Here is a 22,974-nt window from a genome sequence, read left to right as displayed (position 1 = left end):
AAAGTAGAGTTGAATCATAGAAGAAATGCAGAAACAATAAATGCAGGTTAATCTGACCATGAACGGGTTGCTGATAGCCACAATGAGCTATTCCCATCTAAGATTTGAGGGTCTCACCCACATATTCGCACTATTTTCATTGGTTTCATTTCAATAGACTCCTACAAGATACAAGACTCTAGACAATGTATCAACAAAACTTGGAGTTGATGGAGTTAATATTGTGATGCATCACATGTGAAGGGGGTGGGTGGATGTAGGTGGTGCATGGGCTTGAAACAAGCCAGTGTGTTTAGCAAATTTGTCTTTATATACTGTAAGACGTCTTAAAATAAACCAAACTCTTTATTACATAAAGTCAAAATGATCTTACAAGAAAATCCTAACACCAACTAGATGTTTGATCTTAATATAAGAGTAATAACACTTGGTTTGATAAACAGTTTTTGCAGTTTATTAAATAGGTGCCATACATTTTTGATTCACTGCAGTTTAAATGAGAGATTTGTCATGTAAGAGATTAAGAGCTTGCTGATCATGTCTTTTTCAACACTGACAGAAAAGGCTCATACGCATTGTTGCTTTGAGTGTGGTTTACTTATAATAAACACTGCACTACACAGCGGCATAACAATGGTATGACTTTTGAGGCATTATGTAAGGTTTAGTCATGACACATTACTACCTGCGGTAGAGGAGAGTTGTAAAATGTCTGGTCCTCGTACATCTTCACATCAGACCCTTGTGGGTTGTCCACACATTGAGTAGGATCCTGCGACATATTAATATCAGTTATAAAGATATTCCATGTGTTTGCACTCACATGGCAACCAACATGTTTAAGTAGTCTAACTTAGTATGTTACACATCACATATGTGAAACATTTAAATAACTAAAATTATGTATTATGGTTTGGAAAATTGCACTCACCTGCACACATTTTGCCATTCCAGATTCTCTTCTTGATCTGAAAAGAAGTTGCTAGTCAGTCTGCTGCAGTTAGAGCAGGGGTTAGAGTCTTTCATGAACAAACACGCTTACTTTGAATGCAGTACTGGAGACCCGTCTTGTTCACTTTACATTTGCCTCCGTCAAAAAAGGTTGAGAAATATTCAACTTTTGCTGCACCAGTGCCACGGCCCGACCATATAGGAAGTTATCATCTGAAATCGAAAGTTTGCAGCTAACCACAGCTTCCCCAGCCTTCCGCCTGCCTAAATCTATGCTAATTTGAAATTTGTGGTGTACACTGGGAGGGACTTTTGAGTCCATGGGATTTTTGGGAATCCACTTTTGAGTCATATTTGCACAGCAAATATCCACTAACCACTAACAAAAGTCGCTCAATCCTGGCCATGATGAAAGCCGGAATGGTAATAGGTTAACACTGCCTCCTGACCGGGTTCCGGGACCGGGTTTTTACCAACTCAAGTATACGTGTTTTCGAACCCCAAGTAGACGTGTTTTCCCTTGGAAAAATCATTTTGAGCCTGGCTTTATCAAACGATCTGATTTTTTTGGTAAGCAAATAAGTGCGAGAGGATTAATGAGAGAGGGCCTCATTTGCATATTTAAACTTTAAAATTGAAAAAACATGCAACACATTTTTTTCTCATCTTAACATAAGTAATCAACTGAGAAAATTTCATGATGATACCTGTAGCTATAATTTATTTTTTTTACTCCATTCACGCTTTAATGATATTATTATGCTAATTATGCAAATTGCCCAAGGTGCAACTTTTGGTAACCAAGTTGAAATCCATCCACTAGTCCTATACATGATATGTCTGCAATAAAACTTTAGGGTACTCAACATTTCTGGGTTCACTATTGGGCCTATGGGAGATGCAACTAGACTATAAGTGCAAGGAAGCTGTTTCTTAGGTTTATAGTTTTACTTACAATTGGAACTGGGCTCAATTGCCAGTTAAAGAGTAGCCTCTATTAATTTAGTCAACTTTATAAAGTGTTAAAAAGGACAAATGTACCTTTAGTTTTAGTTTACTGTCGTATGACCTTAATGTTTAAACATTGTTTTGACAAACATACCAATTTAGCCTACCTTCTTGTCCATCTGAAATAACTCCTAGCTTTGCTGCCTCGTACCTTTCTGTTTTTGCTACTGTAACTTGCAAAAAGTTTCATATCCATGGTGGCTTGGAGACGATTGGGTCAGCAAAAGTAAGTGCTGCTTGTGTACACAATCCACTGTAATTCTTATGCATAACATTATTGAAGAAATACATTTGTTTATTTTAGAGAATATGGGGTACAGTGCAGTGATGAGTCAAGGCCAACTTGGCCAACTTGGAGTGAATACACACACACAGGGGAAATATACACACACAGGGGAAATTATCTCTCGTAAGTCTCTCGTGGACACTGATGAGGGGCTGAATGACCTGTAACAAAACATGATAACTTAAAAAACATAGCTAGACAAATGTTATTTTTAACGGCACAAATCAGCACAAACATAGCACAAACGATGTAATAAATAAACCATAATAACTTAGAAAACATAGTAGCACAAATGTATCTTTTGGCGGCACAAATCAGCACAAACCATTGAGACCATTTTGGGAAGAACGTTTTTTCATGTGACATATTCTAGGTTTTATAGCTTTGTGTACATCCACCTGGTAGGCAAGGGACAAGTTGAACCCAGAGCCTTATAGATATCTATAAGGCTCTGTTTGAACCTATTGAATGTCGTTGTCTGCAGCTGCCTCTTGGTAGGCTACATCTCTGTATATGGGCGATTCTACCGAATTCGTGCAAATTGCTGTCCCGGAACCAAAAAACTAATTTAAAAAGCATTAATGTAGGAAAATGTTTGATAATAAAAAGATATAAGCAAATAGCAATCAAAACCCAAAGTAATATTTGAGGTAGCTGCAAGCTTTATATATAAAATATCATCATTTATATGGTGCTTTCTATTGAAAGGTGGTTGTCCCAAACCCTAAGGTCTAAATTTCACCATAGAAAAAAAAATATGAAATATTTTTTTAAAAATGTTTTATCATTGTTTTTAGAAGTATCTTTTTGAATACTTTTAGTAATTAAAAGCAAAAATATATATTTATTGAATATTTTCAGGAAAAATCATGAATAATCATGTAAAAATAGCTGTCCCATATTTTCACGTCACTACCGAAACATTGTACAGTTTGGTCAATAATATGATACTGCTTTAAGCCACTCCCCTCCATTTTGGACCAGGAAGTTTGTCTGCGCCTCTCTCCCTCATGGTGGCATGGTGAGTAGATCAGTCCTACCGTTTTGAAGTAAATGTGATCGAAATTTTGGAAATCAGTGTGTGACATTTATGAATGTCACTACCGATCACACATTTTCAACTCTTAAATAAGTTTTTTTGAGTGTTTCTACTGGTCATTTAGGTTTTAGTCATGTTTCAATGTCCAGAACTGTGCTAGCTAACTACATACTGACTAGCATCTTAGTGCTAGGATCACAATTAGCTTATATCGTCACTACCGAAACAGTCACAACCGAAACATGTGTTGACATTTCGGTTGTGACGTGAATGTTTCAGTAGTGACAAAATTACACATTTCTTTATTTTGATAAATAAATAGAAACATTCAAGTGCACATATATTCTTTTTCAGTACAAATAATTTGTCAGTCATATTTCTGTAATGTTTTATGTGATTTGACTAGGACTAAAATAAAATGAACTATGCCAGATTAATTTAATCAATTCTTATAGCTTAGATGGTTAAATGACTCATTATTGAGATGAATGAAGGCTATATGGTTCTACCTCTGGCCTCTAGGAAAACTTTTTGTGCTAATTTAGCGGGACTGACTGATTGCTTTATATGGTTGACATAACAGCACTTATCAGTATCATTGTAAATGTCATTGTTAAGTGTAGACATGGCAGGCACACACTAATAATATAAATATCTATGGTTAATTTGTAGAGATAGCTACGGTCAGAGAGGAATTGCCAACATGCCTAGACGGAAAGATGAAAGTAGAGCTGACAGAGTGAGAAAATACAGACAAAGATTGAGGGAGGACCCAGAGAGGTACCAAGAATACTTAAGAAAGGAAGAGAACGAAATCAGAAACGGAGGGAAGAAGGGAAGCTGAAAAGTATCAAAGAATTATCTGACAGGGAGCAAAGAAATGTCAGAAAAGAATGGAGGAAAAGACAGAAAAGACACAGGAAGATGGTGAAAAGACAGGAAGAGATGGAAGCATTTTTGAGGGCTTCCTCACCACCTAGCACTTCTAGTGAAGGTGATCATTCACCACAAGTGCATGTACACACTGACTACAAGATGAGGAAGAGAGAATGTAGAACCAGTAAATACAGAAAAATACAGAAGTTAGAACAGAAGGTCAAAGAATTACAGAGGAAAAATGAAAGACACAGAAAGCGCTTTCAGAGGTTAAATAAGAAGTTGGAATCACAGTCAAAAAGCTCTCCAAGATCAATGATTCAGAGTGAGGCAGAGATGCACAGACTTCCTTCACGTGTCAGAAAGACCCTTCTTTTCCACAACACCTTAATGCACAAAATGAAGGAAAAATACAAATCTGTTAGCTACAAAGAGAAACATGCTCTCAGAAGAGTGCTCACATCCAGATTAATGAGAAAATACAGACTTGGCTCTATGATCAGAAAATTTGTTGGCATCTCTCCCTCAGTTTTGAACAAAACTGAAAAACAGCCTTGTCATCAGTTCAGCTACCAGAGAAAACATTCTCAAAAGAGTGTGGACATTGTGAAAATCTTTCTGAGTCGAGATGACAACAGTCGCGTATCTGCAGGAACAAAGGATACAATCACACGCTTTAAAACAAAAAAACAAAAGAGGTTCCTTTCTGATACCTTGGTTAATTTGTATCAGAAATTGATTTTGGAGATGCCTCATTTGAAGCTCTCTTATTCTCTTTTTTGTCGGATAAAGCCATTTTGGATTCTCACTCCCAAAATAACGGATAGAGAGACATGCCTCTGCAAGGTGCACGAGAATGCCCAGATGAAGGCAAGCAAATTAAAGCAGCTTGGCATCATTGACTCCCAAAATGTGATAACACTGGCTGCAGAGTTGTGCTGTAACGCAGACAATAAGGTCTGCATGTACAGAGAGTGTATGACATGCAAGAACAAGTCACTAACCAGTCTGAAGAATCCATCAGAAACAGGAATAACATGGTGGTACCAGTGGGTCACAAAGAAAGAGGAATATGAAAAGGAAATAGAAGGAGAGAAAGAGAAAATAGCACCTATTTGAAGATTTGGAAAAAGACCTGAATGGCAGGGTGTGCAAGCACCTCTTCAACATCAAGCATCAATATGCACAGCTGCAATCACTACATAGAACCCTCAGAGATGATGGTTATTCTCCACGTTGACTATGCAGAGAATTGGCAGTGCAAATATGCAAAAGAGGTGCAGCAAGTCCATTTTGGTGCTTCTCACAGACAGGCAACACTGCACAATGTTGTTATGTACACCTCCAACAATACTCTTTCCTTCTGTACATTGTCACCATCTATGAAACATGATCCTGCTGCCATTTGGGCTCAACTGATCCTGTCCTTCAGTTTCTGAAGGTGAACTACCCCAGAGTTGACAAGCTGTTCTTCATCAGTGATGGGCCAACCATGCAGTATAGGGGAAAGAAGAACTTCTACCTCATGAGCATAATTCCCTTCCAGATGGGTTTCAGAACAGTTAACTGGAGTTTCCTGGAAGCAGGGCATGGTAAAGGGCCTCATGGATGGTGTGGGAGCCACAATAAAAAAGAACAGCAGACACACAGGTAGCCAGAGGCTCTGATATTCCTTCTATTGAAAACACTGTATGAGACCCTGCGACTCTTACAAAGGTCCACCTTTTTTTACGTGAGAGGATGATCAGATATCCCGCGGAGTGCTCTCCTCCCCAAAGAATTGCCCACCATCAAGGGAACGCTAAGCCTTCATCAAGTGATCTGCACCACTCCAGGGACAATTTACCATCGAGTGCTGAGTTGCTTCTGTGAGAGAGAAGGTGTCTGTGGATGTTTCCAGCCAAAGGCGGTTGACTTGGCACCACAGACAGTAGGCTCTATAGAGCCACAAATCATAGAAGGCACCTCTGGACGTGGTCCTCTCTGCCCACTAGATGAAATCACAGAAGACCTCAAAGGGAAATGGTGCATTGTCATCTACGAAAATGATCCATATCCTGGTAGAATTGAGGATGTGGATTAAGGTGAGAAGATGTTCATACCAAACACTACATTTTTAATGTTGCTTATGTCTTCCATAGGTGGTATAATTTTACATAACAGTTAAAATGTATTTATTTGTTATCAGGTGCAGTTGAGGTCAAAGTTATGTGCAGTGCTGGACAAAACAAATTTTTCTGGCCATTGATTGAGGACAAAATTTGGTACACACAAGACAACGTCATGACATTAATCTCCCCTCCAGAAAAGATAAACAGCAGGCATGTCCAGGTTAACCCTGCTGTTTTTGAAGCAGTCTTGGAAAAGTTGAAATGAGAAGAGACAAAGTATCCTCCAATTGATGTAAACAAGTTTCACACAGGCACACAACGCCCACCCATACATAACGGATAGACGCGCGCACACACACACACACACACACACACACACACACACACACACACACACATGCAGTTCTGTATATTTCTTTTATATGAAAATGTATTCAACCTAACTAAAATGTACCTAAAGTTTACTTAGACAAACTCAGCAACAAGAGAATCAGTTAAGGAGTTTTAGAGAAGTTAGAATGTGTAATGGAAAAACAGGCCCATATGTGTACACCAACGTTACAGGTGGACATGGGTGCACACAAATCAAATTCTGTAGTTTATACTGTGGGCCTGAAGTTTTATATGGACATACTGTACATGTTTGTATTGTTCTGAAGATTTAAATGAGTGGTTCTGAAGATAACAAAATGAGTTACTAAAAATCACAATTGTGTTGACATTGTTCAATTGTAGCATATCTGAGATCAAAAGAAATAGTTTGGATGTCGGAATGTTTAAACATGGACATTAAAATGAGATCTCAAAATAAAATGTTTGATAATTCCATTTACATGATGAACATTACAGTAATATTGTTAGACGTCAGTTGTGTTAAATATGACCTTTTTCTCCATCCTTTTGATATACTGTTTATTATAACACAAATAAAAGTTTCTGTTTCTGAAACAGAGCACATTGCGTCATCTTTTTCTCAAGAGATGTGAAAATCAACACAGAATCTTGCATCCCTTCAAGGTCTGAACTATCCGCCAGCTCTTCAGCGTACTGTCAGTGCAAAGTGCTTTTATGTGGTGTTGCTTTAGGTCCTCTTTGTGCTGTATGTTTTAGCTGCATAATGCCAACCATTTTTGACTAACTAATTACTTTTTTTACACAAAATATGGTCGTCACTACCGAAACATTACTGTCACTACCGAACATTTGAGGTCACGACTGAAACACATAATATTCTGGAAAAATAAAATATGTTTTGTTATCAGAAAAAAATGACACAATTTTATTTAGTTAGATAAAAATTTAAACTAATGAATCCTTGAATTTTAAATCTGTATCAGTGCATGTATGGCATTTACAGAGAAATATTGCTTTCAAAATGCATTTAATTCGATGAACCACCCTTATGGTTTTGTTAAAATTATACTTTTAATCAATATAACCATGAAATTGTCTTTAAAACATTTTAAAAATATATATTTATAAGGTTAATGCAAAGGAAATCAGAATAGGCATTTAAAAACTAATTTTTATATCAAATGTTGTTGCGTTTCGGTAGTGACACATTTTGGGAGAGAGAAAACATTTCGAAACTGTATAAAAACACAGTAGGAAACTAAAGTGTCCAATCAGTAGAATAGTGTTCTTTAGATGTTCTACTATGTTAATGACTACAAAGCTTTCAGGAAAAAACACACTTTTCTCAAAAAGTTTTGAAGTGTGAATTTGCACCAATTCGGTAGAATGGCCCATATCAGCAATGTCAACATTTCAGGTATCAATAAAGGTGATGATGAAAAGTTATCCCATTGTTCAATATTTGATAGCCTGTCACAGGAACGTTATTTCGCTAAAATCGCCCTGATTTGGTGCATTGATCTAACGTTATGGGAGAACCGGTGTTACATGGCAACTGGCACCCATGTTAACTGGCTGCGTTGGTGAACTTTCACGAGTGATGACGTTTCTTCGACAGATGTGGCCGCTTGCAGATTTGTCATTTTCTGATGGAAACTGGAGACGAACAAATACAAATATGCCTGACATATTTAAATGTCAAAATTGTCTGTAGTACACTACATGCACTGGACCATTAATATGCCACCAGAAAAATAAATAGGCCTACCTAAATAGCCTAATAGTAACTCTAAGTGGGTATCGAACCTGCCTCCTAAATTAAACTGATTACATGATAACCACTCATCTACGTACTTGCGCCACGAACCAGCTGACAAATCACAGTGAAATTTACTTGACTTAGGCTATACAATTAATAGGAGTCAGCTGATATGTTATTATGATTGTAGCAAGTTAACACGGCTGATCATGGTATATGGCTACCTACCTTGTCTTGCTAGTACAGCAGTTGCCCAAGCCAGTAGGTCTTCAAAGTTTTTTTTCACTGACTGCTGGTCAGGCTCTTGGTGGCCACCTAGTCTATCTGTAGCCTAAATTGAGGAAGGATTACTGGTCTAAGGAAATTGAGGAAGGATTACTGGCATTAACCTGTTGCGCCACAGGAGATGCACCAGTTTGTGAATTGAGAAATAAAGTATCAAAAAAATACCAAACCCATGTTTACCCATGTTTACATGTCAGTGTAACCAGGGTCGTAATCCGTCCGCCACAGCCTCAGCCTAATCTCAGTGAAAACTTAACCATGATATTTTGAAGGCCTACTAAATGGCTTGGGGAACGGTAGCAAGATAACACAGTAGCCAGATAACATGACCAGTGATGTTAACTTGTTACAATGATAATAACGTTAGCTGACTTCTTTTAATCGTACAAGTCAAGTCAATTTCTCTTTGTGCTGTCAGCTGGTTCGTGACGCAAGCGGGTAGACGTCTGATTATCAAGCAAGCAGTTTAACTTATTAGTGGTTCGATGCCCACGTGGAGTTAATTTATGCTATTAAGGTGTTTGTTTTGAGTGGCATATTCATGGTCCAGTGCATGTAGTACTATAGACAATTTTGATATTTAAACAGGTCATGCATATTTGTGTTTGTCTCTAGTTTATATCAGAAAGTGACAAATCTGCAAGCAGCCGCATCTGTCAAAGACTCATCACCAATCGTGAAACGTCATCAACACAGCAAGTTAACATGGGAGCCAGTTGCCATGTAACACAGGCATTAAAATACAGTAGTCAAGTCAAGTCAAGTTTATTTATATAGAGCATTTCATACACAGAGGTCATTCAATGTACTTTGCATAAACAAAAGCAGACAGTAATAACAAATAAAAAAAAAAAAAGGGCAATAGTGAAATAATAGTTTAAAAGGTAAAGATCATAATAATAATTAAAAAAAAAAAAAAAAAAATGCACAAGGTAAAATCATTTAAAAATAAAGAATAATCCATTGCAGTAGAAAAGTCTATTGCAGTAATCAACCCTGCTGGAGATAAATGCATGAATGAGTTTTTCTAAATCATCTTTTGACATCATCCATCTAAGTTTGGGAATATTTTTGAGGTGGTAAAAAGCTGATTTAGTTATCTTTTTCATGTGGCTGTTGAAATTTAGATTACAGTCAATGAATACACCAAGATTTTTAACAGTATCCTTTGCTTTCAACCCTTTTGTGTCAAGGACAGTGGCAACCATACTGTAAGTCTTTCCTCTTTTTTACCAAATATAATTACTACTACTTACTACAGTTTTTTCTTTGTTCAGCTGAAGAAAGTTTTGAGACATCCAGGTGTTGATTTGTTCTATACACTAACACAGAGATTCAAGGGGACCATAATTGTTTGGTGACAGAGTAAATTTGTGTGTCATCTGCATAGCTATGATATGAAATCAAACCATTTTGGATGATTTGTTCAAGTGGGAGCATATAGAGGTTGAATAATAGTGGCCCCAAGATCGACCCCTGGGGAACACCACAGGTCAAGGACATTGGTGTTGAGGTACAGTTTCCAATGGCAACAAAGAAACTCCTTTCTTGTAGATATGATTTCAGCCAGTTGATAACTATGCCTGTAAATCTAACCTAGCGTCTAGTCTGTGTAATAAAATATTGTGATCAACAGTGTCAAATGCTGCAATAAGGTCCAGTAGCACTAGGACTGATGTTTTACCTGAGTCTGTACCTGAGTCTGAGTCTGCCAATAAAAGGTAGATTGGATATGGGCCTGTAATTGTTTAGCAATTGCCAGACAGCAGTGATACATTTACCATGTGAAGGACATCTGCTGTTATAAGGTGAAAAACAGTTTTAAAGAAATTGGTTGGCAAAATGTCTAAGCCACATGTGGAAGACCTGAGATTCTGTACCGTTTTTTCAAGTGTGTTGTGGTCTATCAAGCTGAACTCTGACACCAAGTTAAGTTTCCCTCTATTTGTAGCTGGAGGTTCCAGATTTTAAAAAAAAAAGGATTTTTTGAAAAAAGATGAAAACTTATTGCATTTTTTAGCTATAGAGTTATACTTCGAGTAGTAACCAATTTAACTACATGTTTTGCATTGTATATACTGTTTTGCCTTGTTTTTCATTCTTTTTCCAAGAAAGACAAAAAGACCTAACCTAACTAGTTTGAATTTACCTTTGGTGATCGTGTGGTTAACAATATTTAATACATATATTTTGAAGTGATTATTTTGTCTTTATGAAAAAACATCTTGGAGTACGCCGATAGAGAGTCTGTGTAACCACCAGTGGTACCCGTACCACAGTTTGAGAACCACTGGTTTACTAGTAGGCCTAGTGCCATTGGAGAATGCTTCGGCTTTTGCCATCCGGAAGAATGTATATTGTTGTTGTGACGTTTTACATTACATTACATTACATTACATTACATTACATTTGGCTGACGCTTTTTAACCAAAGCGACTAACAACATGGTAAACAGTAAGTTTTAGAACAATTCTCACAATTTTAGGACAGTTTAAAAAAAACATTAGAGTACAGTAAGAATAAGTGCGTCGGTGAGTGCTGTTTTTAGCAGTTACTTGTCAGTTTAAAACGGCTGGTGAGTGCTAGGATCAGTAAGACTTGTTGTAAGTGTTGCTATGAGAGTAGATGTTCTCTAAAGAGCTGGGTCTTCAGGAGTTTTTGAAAGTGGAAAAGGATGTCCCTGCCCTTGTAGGAACTGGCAGTGTGTTCCACCAACGAGGAACAACAGATGAGAAAAGTTTGATTGGCTTGAGCGCACCGGTGGTAGAGCTAGACGCCATTCGGCCAGAGGAGCGCAGCGCGTCTGGAGGTAGTGTAAGTCTGTATGAGGGCATTCAAGTAGGTGGGAGCAGAACCGAGACTACTTTGTAGGCAAGCGCTAGAGACTTGAATTTGATGCGGGCCGCCATAGGTAGCCAGTGTAGCTGGATGAGCAGCGGGGTAACATGTGCCCTTTTGGGTTGGTTGTAGACCAGGCGCGCTGCCGCGTTCTGGATCATCTGAAGTGGTTTCACTGCGCAGGCTGGGAGACCTGTCAGGAGTGGGCATTGCAGTAGTCGAGTCGTGGAGATGACTATTGCCTGAACCAGAAGTTGGGTAGCATCTTGAGTCAAGTAAGTCCTGATTTTCCTTATGTTGTAGAGTGCGAAACGGCATGACCGGGCGACTGAGGCAACATGATCTGAGAAGTTTAGTTGGTTGTCGAGAGGTGAAACAGACAGGGAGTCAAATTTGATGTTGATGTCGTGGTGTATGGTAGGTTTAGCTGGGATGACCAGCAGTTCAGTCTTTGAGAGGTTCAGCTGGAGGTGGTGTGCCTTCATCCATGTAGCTATGTCTGAAAGGCAATCTGAGGGTCGTCAGGTGGAAAGGACAGATAGAGCTGTGTGTCGCCTGCATAGCAGTGGTATGAGAAGCCGTCGCGAACGGATAATCTGTCCCAAGGAGGTGGTGTAGATAGCAAAGAGGAGGGGCCCAGCACTGAGCCCTGGGGACCCCTGTGGTGAGATGGTGAGGTGCGGATAGCTGACCAAGCCATGATAATGCTAAACGAAGGCCCCTGTGAGGTAGGATTCAAACCAGGAGAGAGCAGAACCGAGATTCCCATGTCAGCGAGTATAGAGAGAAGGATACGGTGATTAACCGTGTCAAAGGCAGCCGATAAGTCAAGCAGAATGAGTACTGATGACCGAGCGGTCGCCCTGGCTTCTTTTAAGGCTTCTGTTACAGACAGCAGAGCCGTTTCGGTAGAGTGGCCGCTTTTGAACCCAGACTGATTTGGATTCAGAAGGTTGTTCTGTGAAAGGAAGTCAGAGACCTGTTTGGAGACTGCTCGCTCAATGCCTTTGGATAGGAAAGGCAGTAGTGAGACAGGGCGGTAGTTCTCGACTTGAGCAGGGTTGAGAGAAGCTTTTCTTAAGTAATGGTGTTACCCGGCCACTTTGAACGCTGTTGGAAATGTGCCGGAGGTTAGCGAGACATTGATCACATGTGTGATAGCTGGAGCCGATGGTCGGGCTGATGGACTGAAGTAGGCTCGTGGGTATAGGGTCCAGTGAGCATGTGGTAGGACGGCTGCATGTCAGGAGTCTGGACACTTCACTCGGAGAGAGGCGTGAATGCTGAAAAAGATGTTCCAGCAGTCCCTAGAGGTTGTAGGAGTGCGGTATCTGAGTCAGATGCGTTGAGTGGGCATGTAGAGAATTGACTGCTGATTGCCGCCACTTTGTTTGTAAAAATGAGGCGAGGGTATCTGCAGTAAGGCTGGATGGAGGAGGAGGCAGCTGAGGGTTGAGTAGCGATTTGAAGGTTGAGAAAAGTTTTCGAAAGGTCTGTAGCGCTGTTGATTTTGTCTTGGTAGAAAGCAGTCTTAGCAGCAGTGATGCTGGCTGAGAAGGAGGTCAGGAGTGTCTGGTAGTTTTGAGGTCGCCAGCTAGTTTGGATTTGTGCCATTTCCTCTCCTCGGCTCTGAGTTTGGTGCGCTCATGATCGGAGGGTATCATTTAGCCATGGATGAGAATGTTTGGATCGAGCTGGCCTTGTGGTAAGAGGGCACAGCTCGCCTAGACACGAGGTCAGTGTGGAGGGCAGCGAGTCAGTGGCTTCATTAACCTCCAGAGAGGAGAAGGTGTTGAGTGGAGGTAGACCGGAGGCAACCACAGAGGAGAAGTGTTGGAGACAGGTTCGGATGTTGCGGGCGAACGTGACCATCGGCTGAGGAGCCGGAGGCTGTTCTGACAGGCTGGCGTTGAACTGGATGAAGAAGTGGTCAGAAAGATGGAGAGCGTCACCATGAGGGTGTCTGTGCTGCAGTTCCGAAAGTGAAGATCAAGTCAAGCTCTTTGCCAGCTTTGTGAGTCGGTGGGCTTTGAACCAGTTCGAGGTCAAAGGAGTGGACCAGGGCCAAAAGTCCATTGAGCCTGGGGCATCTAAGTGGATGTTCATATCCCGAGAACAAGAAGCGGACAGTCATGCTCAGGGATGGAGGATAGCAGAGTGTCAAGTTCGTCAATAAAGTCGCCTAGTTGGCCTGGAGGGCGGTAGATGACCAGCACGTAGAGTTTTGCTGGGGCGATCACTGTGATGGCATGGAATTGAATGAGACATATTTGTTTGAAGGCAGTAGCGGGGTGAATTTCCATTTGTTGGAGATCAGCAGGCCGTCCCGCCTCCCTAAATCCAGATAGGCGAGGGGTGTGGGATAGTGTAAGGTTAGTGGAGAGTGCAGCCGGGTGGCAGTGTTCTCTGGTTTGATCCAAGTCTCAGTGAGAGCAAGGAGTTCCAATGAAAGGTGGTTGGCATAGCCAGGTATGAAGTCGGTTTTGTTGACTGCGGATTGTAAATTCTCGGTGACGTTCCTTTCTAAACATAGTTACCATGGTTACCAAACAGATAAGATGGGATTTGCGAGTTCGGAAGTTTCTGTAATAGGCCTTACGGCCCCGCAGTAAATCTTTTGGTTTTAGCATTTTAGACAGTAAATAATCAGATAATGCATTGGATTTTGGGTAAAAAATAAAGAAAGCACTTTATAAGAATACATTATGACAATTATGTATTGACATACTGTGCTGAGTATGCCAGTCCGTCTCTAAATTATATCTCCATACGATACGGAAGGCCACCGGTGCATATCATCTCCGAGAATAGCCTTGGGTGGCAAAGTACAAGATTCAGATTTCTTTATTGTTGCATCTTCATTTATATTCACATATAAAAAAAGAGCAACATTCTTAGGTCTTGTCCTCCTCGTGACTAGCTTAAAACAAATAGTGATTTTAGGCAATTTTCGTTTCCTCCTGAGTTAGTCTCCTTCCTCTTCTGCCGTGCACTTTTCCTGTCCTCATGGCTGCAACTTGCGCTCTCTATTTTCCCTGTCCCCACGACTGCAAATTGCACTCGTATTTTCCTACCCATTCTTCCCGGTGTTCCTGCAGAGACATTTGTGCTTTTAGCGGCGTGTTTATCAGGACCCGGTGTAACATATCATCTGCGTTGATGACGTTTCATGATTTGGGGGGCAGCCGTGGCCTACTGGTTAGCGCTTCGGACTTGTTACCGGAGGGTTGCCGGTTCGAACCCCGACCAGTAGGCACGGCTGAAGTGCCCTTGAGCAAGGCACCCAAACCCTCACTGCTCCCCGAGCGCCGCTGTTGTTGCAGGCAGCATCGCCGCAAGGCACTTCATGACAGGACATCAGACATATGACACCAAACAAATAGTTCATACATCAGACAAAGACAGACATAACATGAAGAACATACATCACACACTACAATACACTATACACCCTTGGGTATGACCAGGCCAGCTGGACATCTAGCTTATTTTGACTAATTTAAAGATTTTATGGCTTGTGGTATAAAAGAGAATTTGAATCTGTTCTTGGTCAGGAGGGGTGGACAGAAACGCCTAGATGGCAGTAGTTTAAAATGAGATGCCATGGGGTGTGTATAGTCACATACAATGTTATTGGCCTTTCTCACCAGTCTGTCTTTGTAAATGTGTTCATTGCTCGGTAGTGTTATCCCAAGTAACTTGCTGGCAATTGTAATTGTTTTTCTGATTGTCTTTTTCTGAGACTCAGTGGCATGTCCGAAACAGCAAGTAATACAGCAAGTTAAAACACTTTCAATAAAAGCAGTATAAAACATTTGGAGCATTTTGTTATTGACATTAAAAACAAGCAGTTTCTTTAAAAAGTACATTCTTTGCTGTGTCTTAGTGTGCAAAAGATCAGTTCATGAGTCCCATTTAAGCTTGTTGTCCAGTACAATGGCAAGGTATTTGTAGTATGTAACAACCTGAATAGTCTCCCCATCAGTGTTGTGTGTAACGCGTTACAAAGTAACGAGGATTCTGAACGAGTTACATCTTACTTTTCGAGTAAAAGTAGTGTAGCACTACTACTAAAAATTTGGTAACGTAATGTAGTTCCTTTTTAATATCGGCGCAAAGTTACTTTTCCTAGGGACAGGTTTGACAGCGACGCTGCTTTCTCAGCTGCGCGCTTGCGCAATAGGCACAAGCTCCACACGGCACCCTACGTGACAGAGGCTAGTAGCATGAAGTGCAATCATAGCTCCACATGATAGCGCCTGTTTAATGAAAGAGTATAAGGCTATAAAATAAGCCCTCACATATTTTGTGTTCACCTATATGCCCAAGATGAATCGAGGCTATGTTATTTGATATTGTTTCATAGGGCTTTAGTGGTGGTGTTGAAGCCTATAAGCCCAATGTGCTCAAAAGTGTTCTGTTTGTGGCATTTTTTTTATAATAAATAGCACAAAAGAAATACCTGTTATGTCCTCAATAGTAGAACTTTATGTAGGCCTACACATTTAGGAACAGATATTGGGTTCTGCCCGAAGTCGAGCATCATAAAAGTAACGTAAAAGTAACGAGTAACGTAAAAAGTTACTTTCCATAGAGGGTAACTAAGTAAAGTAACGGGTTACTTTTTTGAGTAAGTAACGAGTAACGAGCAAACACTGCTCCCCATTGATAAGTGTCGGTGGATTGCTGTGATTTTCTAAAATCTATTGACATTTCTTTGGTCTTATTGGTATTTAAAATTAAATGTGACTTGCACCATTCTAAAAAGGAGTCTAAAACTGGCCCATGATCTACCTCCCCATCCTGTAGCAGACTCACTAGGGCTGTGTCATTTGTAGGGCAAGTGCCTGTTTTGAAAAGTGCTAGTGCATGAATTTGTATAAAATAAATAGTAAAGGAGATAAAACACATCCTTGTGGAGAGCCTATGGATGTTGTCATCGCATCAGACAGAAATGATCCAATAAATAATCCCTGTATTAAGATAGAATTCATTGGCTAAAATCTCTGCAAGAGTCTCAGGTTGCATGGTGTTAAAAGCAGATGAAAAGTCCACAAATAAAATCTTAGCATAAGTTTTTGGTTTCTCAAGGTGAGTGTGCAAAAGGTGCATTAATGTCAAACATTAATGCCTACATTATAAACTAATGTAGACAATGCAAAACATATGAACATAGATTTTTACAAAAAAAATAACATGAAGATTAAATGCATTTAATTGTGATTTGTATTTATTAAGTCATATCAGCATACTTATTACTGTAAACTGGTTGACTTTCGGCAGAGCAAACAGGATTTCTTCTCACAGCATCTGAAATTTAAATTACTAAATCTACTATTTAAATAGCCTTGGAAATTGTTTAGTGATGTTTAATTCAGATATTATGTCTGGTCATTGGGTGAAATCATGGGCGCCATCTTTAAAACACAAGTCAGATCACAGCATCAGCGGAAGGAATTGGGATGTTGCAACAAATTGCTCATTATCATAAACTGTGAATGTTAAAAGGTCTCTCATACATTGCTAAAATATAAACGCTTTTACAAATGTCACGTTTAACGTTTCAAGACAGATAAGAATGCATCGCCTAATCAGTGGAGCCGCGTTTACCTTACCTTCTCCGATAGCCGTACAACAATATTTTCCAAATGTGTTTTCTTTACAAGTCCATGTCCATGATAGAAATGTTCTTACCTCACAGAACAAGGAAAAATTATTCGGCTTCCAGTTCATCCTTCTGACCCTCTGTTCCCACAACTTCCTCCTAGTAGGGTCCCGAGGGAAATAATGCAAACGTTTACCATGTCTGGGCTGTACAGAGCAACCATAGGCTGCACAACACGGCATTTTCTTTCGAAAAGTAATGATATCACAGATATATATTCCTCTCTTGTAAGTTGTCGCACTTGACTTACGATAATGAAGACTGATTTGGTTATGTCTTAAACATGGCATCCACAAAACACGTGACTACCTTTGAACCAATCCCACGACAGAATTGTACTGAATGTTCTAAACACAGTTGTCGGAATGCTCTCTATATACGGCTCTGCTCTTACCTGCTCTCTGGCTCCCCCTACAGTTCATCTCAGAGGGCTACGCCACTCACCTGTCCCAGCTGGAGTACAGTCAGCGCTCACGGCCAGCCAAGACCAACAGCGCGCGCATGGTCCTGCGCAAGAGCAGCTTCGGCCTGGGCGGCAGCGGCGACTTCCTGCGTAAGCGCAACCACCTGCTGCGCACCATCAGCTCGCAGCCAGGCGCAGCGGGGGCCCAGGGCCAGCAGGGGGCGCCACCGCTGCCCGTCGGCCGGGCCAGTGGCGCCACAGCCAATCGGACGGGCGGGGGCTTGAACTGGCGGACAGCGCAGCATGAGCGTGGCGGCCGGGTGCTGGGGCCGCACGGGTAGCACCAGGCTGGACAGCGCCCTGCTCAGCCCTAAGTAGGAGATTTGAAAAGGAAGAAAAAAAAACTCCCAGAATGCCTCAGGTGTGGCCAACGGACAGACTTGGACAGGAAAGGAGTCGCCACTGCCCCCTGGGGGTGGGAGTAGGGAGGAGTGGAGCTGCTGCAAGAAAAGCGGACTGCAAGGGTGTGTGTGAGGGAGCGTGTGGTGTTAATTATGTGTGTGTGTGTGTGTGTGTGTGTGTTTGTGTGTGTGGGTGTGTGTGTGTGTGTGTGTGTGTGTGGGGAGAGAAGAGTGAGTGAAAGAGACGTGCAGTTCCTCTCTCACGCCTTAAGCTTCGGCCTCTAGCGACAACGCTGGCCAGTCCGGGCACAAAACGTGAATGTAAAGTCACACACCAGAACTAGCCACTGCTCCTCCTACCTGTCCTCCCCAGTTTGGGTGGGACTAGGGGTCCCAACAGCCAATAGTGTCTCCACACTCCGTCAGCTTCTCCCACCTTCTCAGGGCAGCCTTAGAGGACACGCCCCATTTACCCAGAAGCCTCCAGCGTCACTGTCCCCTGCTTCACCAGGCAATAAGAGCCCTGCTCACTCTGGTCTAGATCTCCCCTCACTCTGGTCAACAGACCCTTCCACACTCCGGTCAACAGACCCTTCCACACTACAGTCAACAGCTCCCTCTCCTGACCAGATCTCCCTATTGCACCTCTGAGCAGAACCCTTCATTCTGTAGAGCCCCTCCTGCTCTACTGAAGGGATCCTGCTATTGAAGAAGGGATCCCTTCATATTCTCCTAAATACACCCCCTTCTCTCTCTCTCTCTCTCTCTCTTTCTCTTTCTCTCTCTCTCTTAAGGGGAGATCCCAAGGCTTCTTAGCTGGACAGATTAAATAATGATCGCTCAAAAGACCTGAGTCACTCAGACCACTGCTGATAATTCTTCTCAAAGATCTCTGATTGTTCAGTAGATTTCTTCTCTAATAAACAGATTCCTATTAAGTTTGGCCTGCCGAGGGCTCCAGAGGCCTTAACTCTTATTAAACACAGCGAACTTAGCAGGGACAGATCCTTTGTGTGGACCATAGGAATTTTGAACTCCTGTGGACCGTCGTTCACTCTTGTATATGGCACGATCCCTTTACCAGGTCCTCTGCTTCTCGCAATAGCTCTGAACGCGCTCTCTTTCCCTCTCTCCTCCTCCTCGTAATGCCCCCATTATCCTGGGTGCTGCTGCTGCTCACACACACACACACACACACACACACACACACACACACACACACACACACACACACACTGGCATGTCTCCAGTGCTCTGCTGTACCACCATGTCAGCTGTCCAGCTGCCTACCTGCAAGCTGAGGGAGGGTGCACAGGTGGTGGCCTAGTGGTCACTCCAGGCCAGGCACCATTGACCACTCCAGTTGCCATCCCACCCTCGCCCCCCTCCCTCCTTGGCGGCCCGACAGTCAGTCTTGCCCTGGCCTGAGGCAAATGAGTTCATTGGCACACATGCATACACAGGCTCACTCACCTGCACACAGTCTGCAGTGTTATTGTCAGTAACTCAATTATGAGGCGTCTGTGTGTGTGTGTGTGTGTGTGTGTGCTTGCCTTGTGTATGCAAAACAAAAGCTGTCCTTTAGTACACATCAACTGTTTCAGGTTGTAGCCTATCCAAATTGTTCTCGAGGAGATTCTAAATTGATTTCTTATTTTATTTTAAGTTTTTATTTAAGTTTTGACCCCAAGTTTTGCACCATTTAATCCACCATGATGTTAGTATCACTCCCATGATGGTAAATTAGGTAAACACATACAGTACACAGAATCATGCAGATGACTAGGTGAAGAAGCCATTGATATTCAGAACCACATGTAAACATATTGACACTGCTGTACGACTGCTGTATGTGAACACACTGACTCACATTGACCCTATGGATTCTATATGATGTAATAAAGCGGCATCAGTCTGATGGGGTTCTTGGAAACCCCGTCATGATCAGAACCTCTTTGATGCGGGACAACTGCTGGGGCATCTGATGGGGCTGTGTGGAGCAAAGGGAGGAAATGATGTTATCCTACAGCTGGGTGTACATACAACTGATAAATAATATAAATGTTGTGCAGGAGGGACTCCGCAGTGGAGACGTTATTTATTTGTTTTATTTTACTTGCATATATATGTGGATTCATCAAGGTATGGATCTTTTAGGTTTACTGTATTTCAGTTGTGTAGCTCCTCTGTCTTTTAGGACAGGAAATCGGCACCAGACTTTTGCCATTACACCTCATTGCAGGTCACACACACACACATACAAACAAACACATATATGTACAGTACATAGCAGACCAAACCAAAACACAGTAAAACCCATCAGGATAGATACAGACATAGACACCTGCACAGACACATATACACACACACACACACACACCCCATCACACCATGTATCATCATCTCAGAAGGACATGAAAAACAGCCCTGACAATCACACACAGTCACATTCACGCACCTCTTACTGTTTATTAATAACTCACCAACACGGATTTCTGACAGACGGAAAAAGGACCCGATCAAGAGATGTCCTAAGAATGACCATGCCAGACTGTAAAATGGTGGCCAGTACTTTTGGCCTGTGACCAAAAGTGATTTCATGATTTTTCTACAATTGTCTACTGGGACAATATTGGGAGCCATTGTTCTGAGAGGCCATTTGCATGTATACAAAGCAACATGTAGCACATGAAGGGTATTCATTTTTTATGACCATTTCTCATTTTTAATCATTATGTGCTCTTTGTGACCCAACCCCACAAGCATCGTCTGTGTAATGACTCACCACTACTGGTCCAGCCACAAGACACACCATAAACTGACCAGTTTTATTACAAGAAACCAGGATCAACCCAAAGGCACCTCTTGGAATACCATGGACTATCATAAGGCTTTGTTGGTTTGAACACTTTGTTGTTAACGATGTTACAACTGATGTGTGCTGGACTCTAGAATTCCAAACGGGCCGGTCAGGACAGGCTGCTCTGCTTTCCCATCATGCAACACTCCTGCACACAGTGACCATTCCACACATCAAGAGAGCACAAGCATGGCATCATCAAACTCCTCCCCTTTTACTGCCACTTTACACACACACACACACACACACTTATTGCTGTTGAACAATGCACTCTTACTGAACACATCCACAGTCACAGGACATGCTGGCTGCAAATACACACTAGAAGACACACATTGCCGCTGCCAACACACACTCACACTGCTGCCGCTATACCTGCAAACACGAGGACAAACTTTTTGGGGTTTTATACCACAACACACACACACAGAAAGGAAAAAAAAAACTTTTCTCAAACTGGACTGTTTTTGTAAATGCCTGCAGGTTGAACACCACACCACCTGGCCTCTCAGGCGGGTTGTCTTTCTCACAGGCCTGAAAGGGTTAAAAAGCTGCTTGTGGTCGGCTGTGATGTAGCATCATGTTTATAAACTCAACTCACTCGGTTCACCATAACCATGGGGGGTGGGGGTGTTCCAGGTACGTGGCTTAGCGAAACAACTTGGGTATGTTTACTTGAAGTAAGTGGATGAATTCAGTCTGCAAAACAAAGCCATGGGACCCTTCTGCTGGGACGTCTTACTCCGAGTTCATTTATCCAAGTTCTTCACTAAATCACGTTCTCGGGAAAACCCTCAAATGGTTCTAGCCCCCCCTTCCGGGCCTGGTCTGGCTTAGATTCCTGGGCCAATTTCACTCTGCAGTCAGGTCTAAGGAGGAGGGGATCCCAAAACAACCCCCTTCTAAGTGTGTGTGTCAAAAGTATACCTGTGATCATATCGTAATCAAAAATGTATCTGTTAATCCTACTCTGCATTCGTACTCATGCATTTGTAACTGTAAGTGCATTGCATGCGCCATCTGAGGAGTGTAGTGAGTGAGGCCAAATGTGTATGTGTTATGGCTTTCAGTTAACAGTAATAAGACAGACAAACATACACAATCTAAAAATGACCATATTTTGTTATACATTCAAAAGTATACGGCATGTATGGGGAAAAAATGTCAACTATGTAGAAAGACATTTCAGATGTTTTGCACCAGATATAGATTATTCTACATAAATTAAAATACAATAGCATTGTAAAATGTATGAATGTACACTTGAAGATATGGAGGTGGTGATAATTTAGCTATATTTTCAGTATGTACATCTGACATATTTATGTTTTATGGCGGGGTGGGGGTAAGCGATCTGAAATCAACCTGTATTTAACACATCTGTACATTTTTCAGTGTTACTTCTGGTTTGGCTGCAGAACCAGGTAACTCTGGCTCTGTTTTTAGTGTCGGGGACGCGACTCATCAGATCGACAACCAAGAACGACAGACTGGTGTGAACAAAGTGAAAACAAACGACACTCACACAGTATACTGTATTGCCATACTTGGGTGGGGGTACATCAGCTGATTTTAGCGAGTAAGTAAGCAACGACCAGTAGGGATCCTATTCAATCTTGAGTTCACAGAGTGTATTTAACTGTTTAGATCTGTGCTTTTTGCCCCTTTGCTCCACCTCTCCCCTGGCTGTTGTTAAGTACCCTGCTCCATCAGCAGGTCTTTCTGTCAGACCTGCTCAGTTATGTACTGTGGATTAAAACAGTTGAACAGCAACTAAGCCTGGCTCCGTGATTCTGTGCATGTCGACCACTTTCCCATAAATCAATCCCATAAATAGAGTTTCAAGGACTTGGCTTAATCCATGTATAGTAAACTGGCCCTGTATCCTTATCTGACATAACAGACCAACTATGATGTGCTTACTGGCCAAGTCCTTTTCCATATACCATATACTGTAATCCTATGAATCTAGTCCAGAAAAGGTTCCATAGATGATTCAAATAGTCTTTATAAATGAATGAAGAACTAAAGAACTTTGTACACAACTTGGTGATGCAGTCTCATTTAAAGCCCACAGGTCTTCGAATTTGAAATGAGTGGTTAGGGAAGTATACGCCTCATGTGGCATAACTAAGTAA

General features: G+C 41.6%; 1 protein-coding gene across 1 annotated transcript in view; it reads left to right on the top strand.

Moving 5' to 3' along the window:
* LOC125304408 (membrane-associated phosphatidylinositol transfer protein 2-like) overlaps window positions 1-22,613 on the top strand; it is a 63,109-nt gene extending 40,496 nt beyond the window's left edge. The window contains 2 exon segments of the mRNA XM_048258652.1: window positions 17,590-17,862; window positions 17,864-22,613. Coding sequence (XP_048114609.1) covers window positions 17,590-17,862; window positions 17,864-17,953 — 363 coding nt within the window. The 3' untranslated portion in view covers window positions 17,954-22,613.
* The last annotated feature ends 361 nt before the right edge of the window (window positions 22,614-22,974 follow it).

The sequence above is a fragment of the Alosa alosa genome, chromosome 12, assembly GCF_017589495.1.
Source record: "Alosa alosa isolate M-15738 ecotype Scorff River chromosome 12, AALO_Geno_1.1, whole genome shotgun sequence".
Taxonomy (NCBI): domain Eukaryota; kingdom Metazoa; phylum Chordata; class Actinopteri; order Clupeiformes; family Clupeidae; genus Alosa; species Alosa alosa.
Note: the sequence above shows the minus strand (reverse complement) of the source record. Positions and strands in the feature narration are given on the sequence as shown.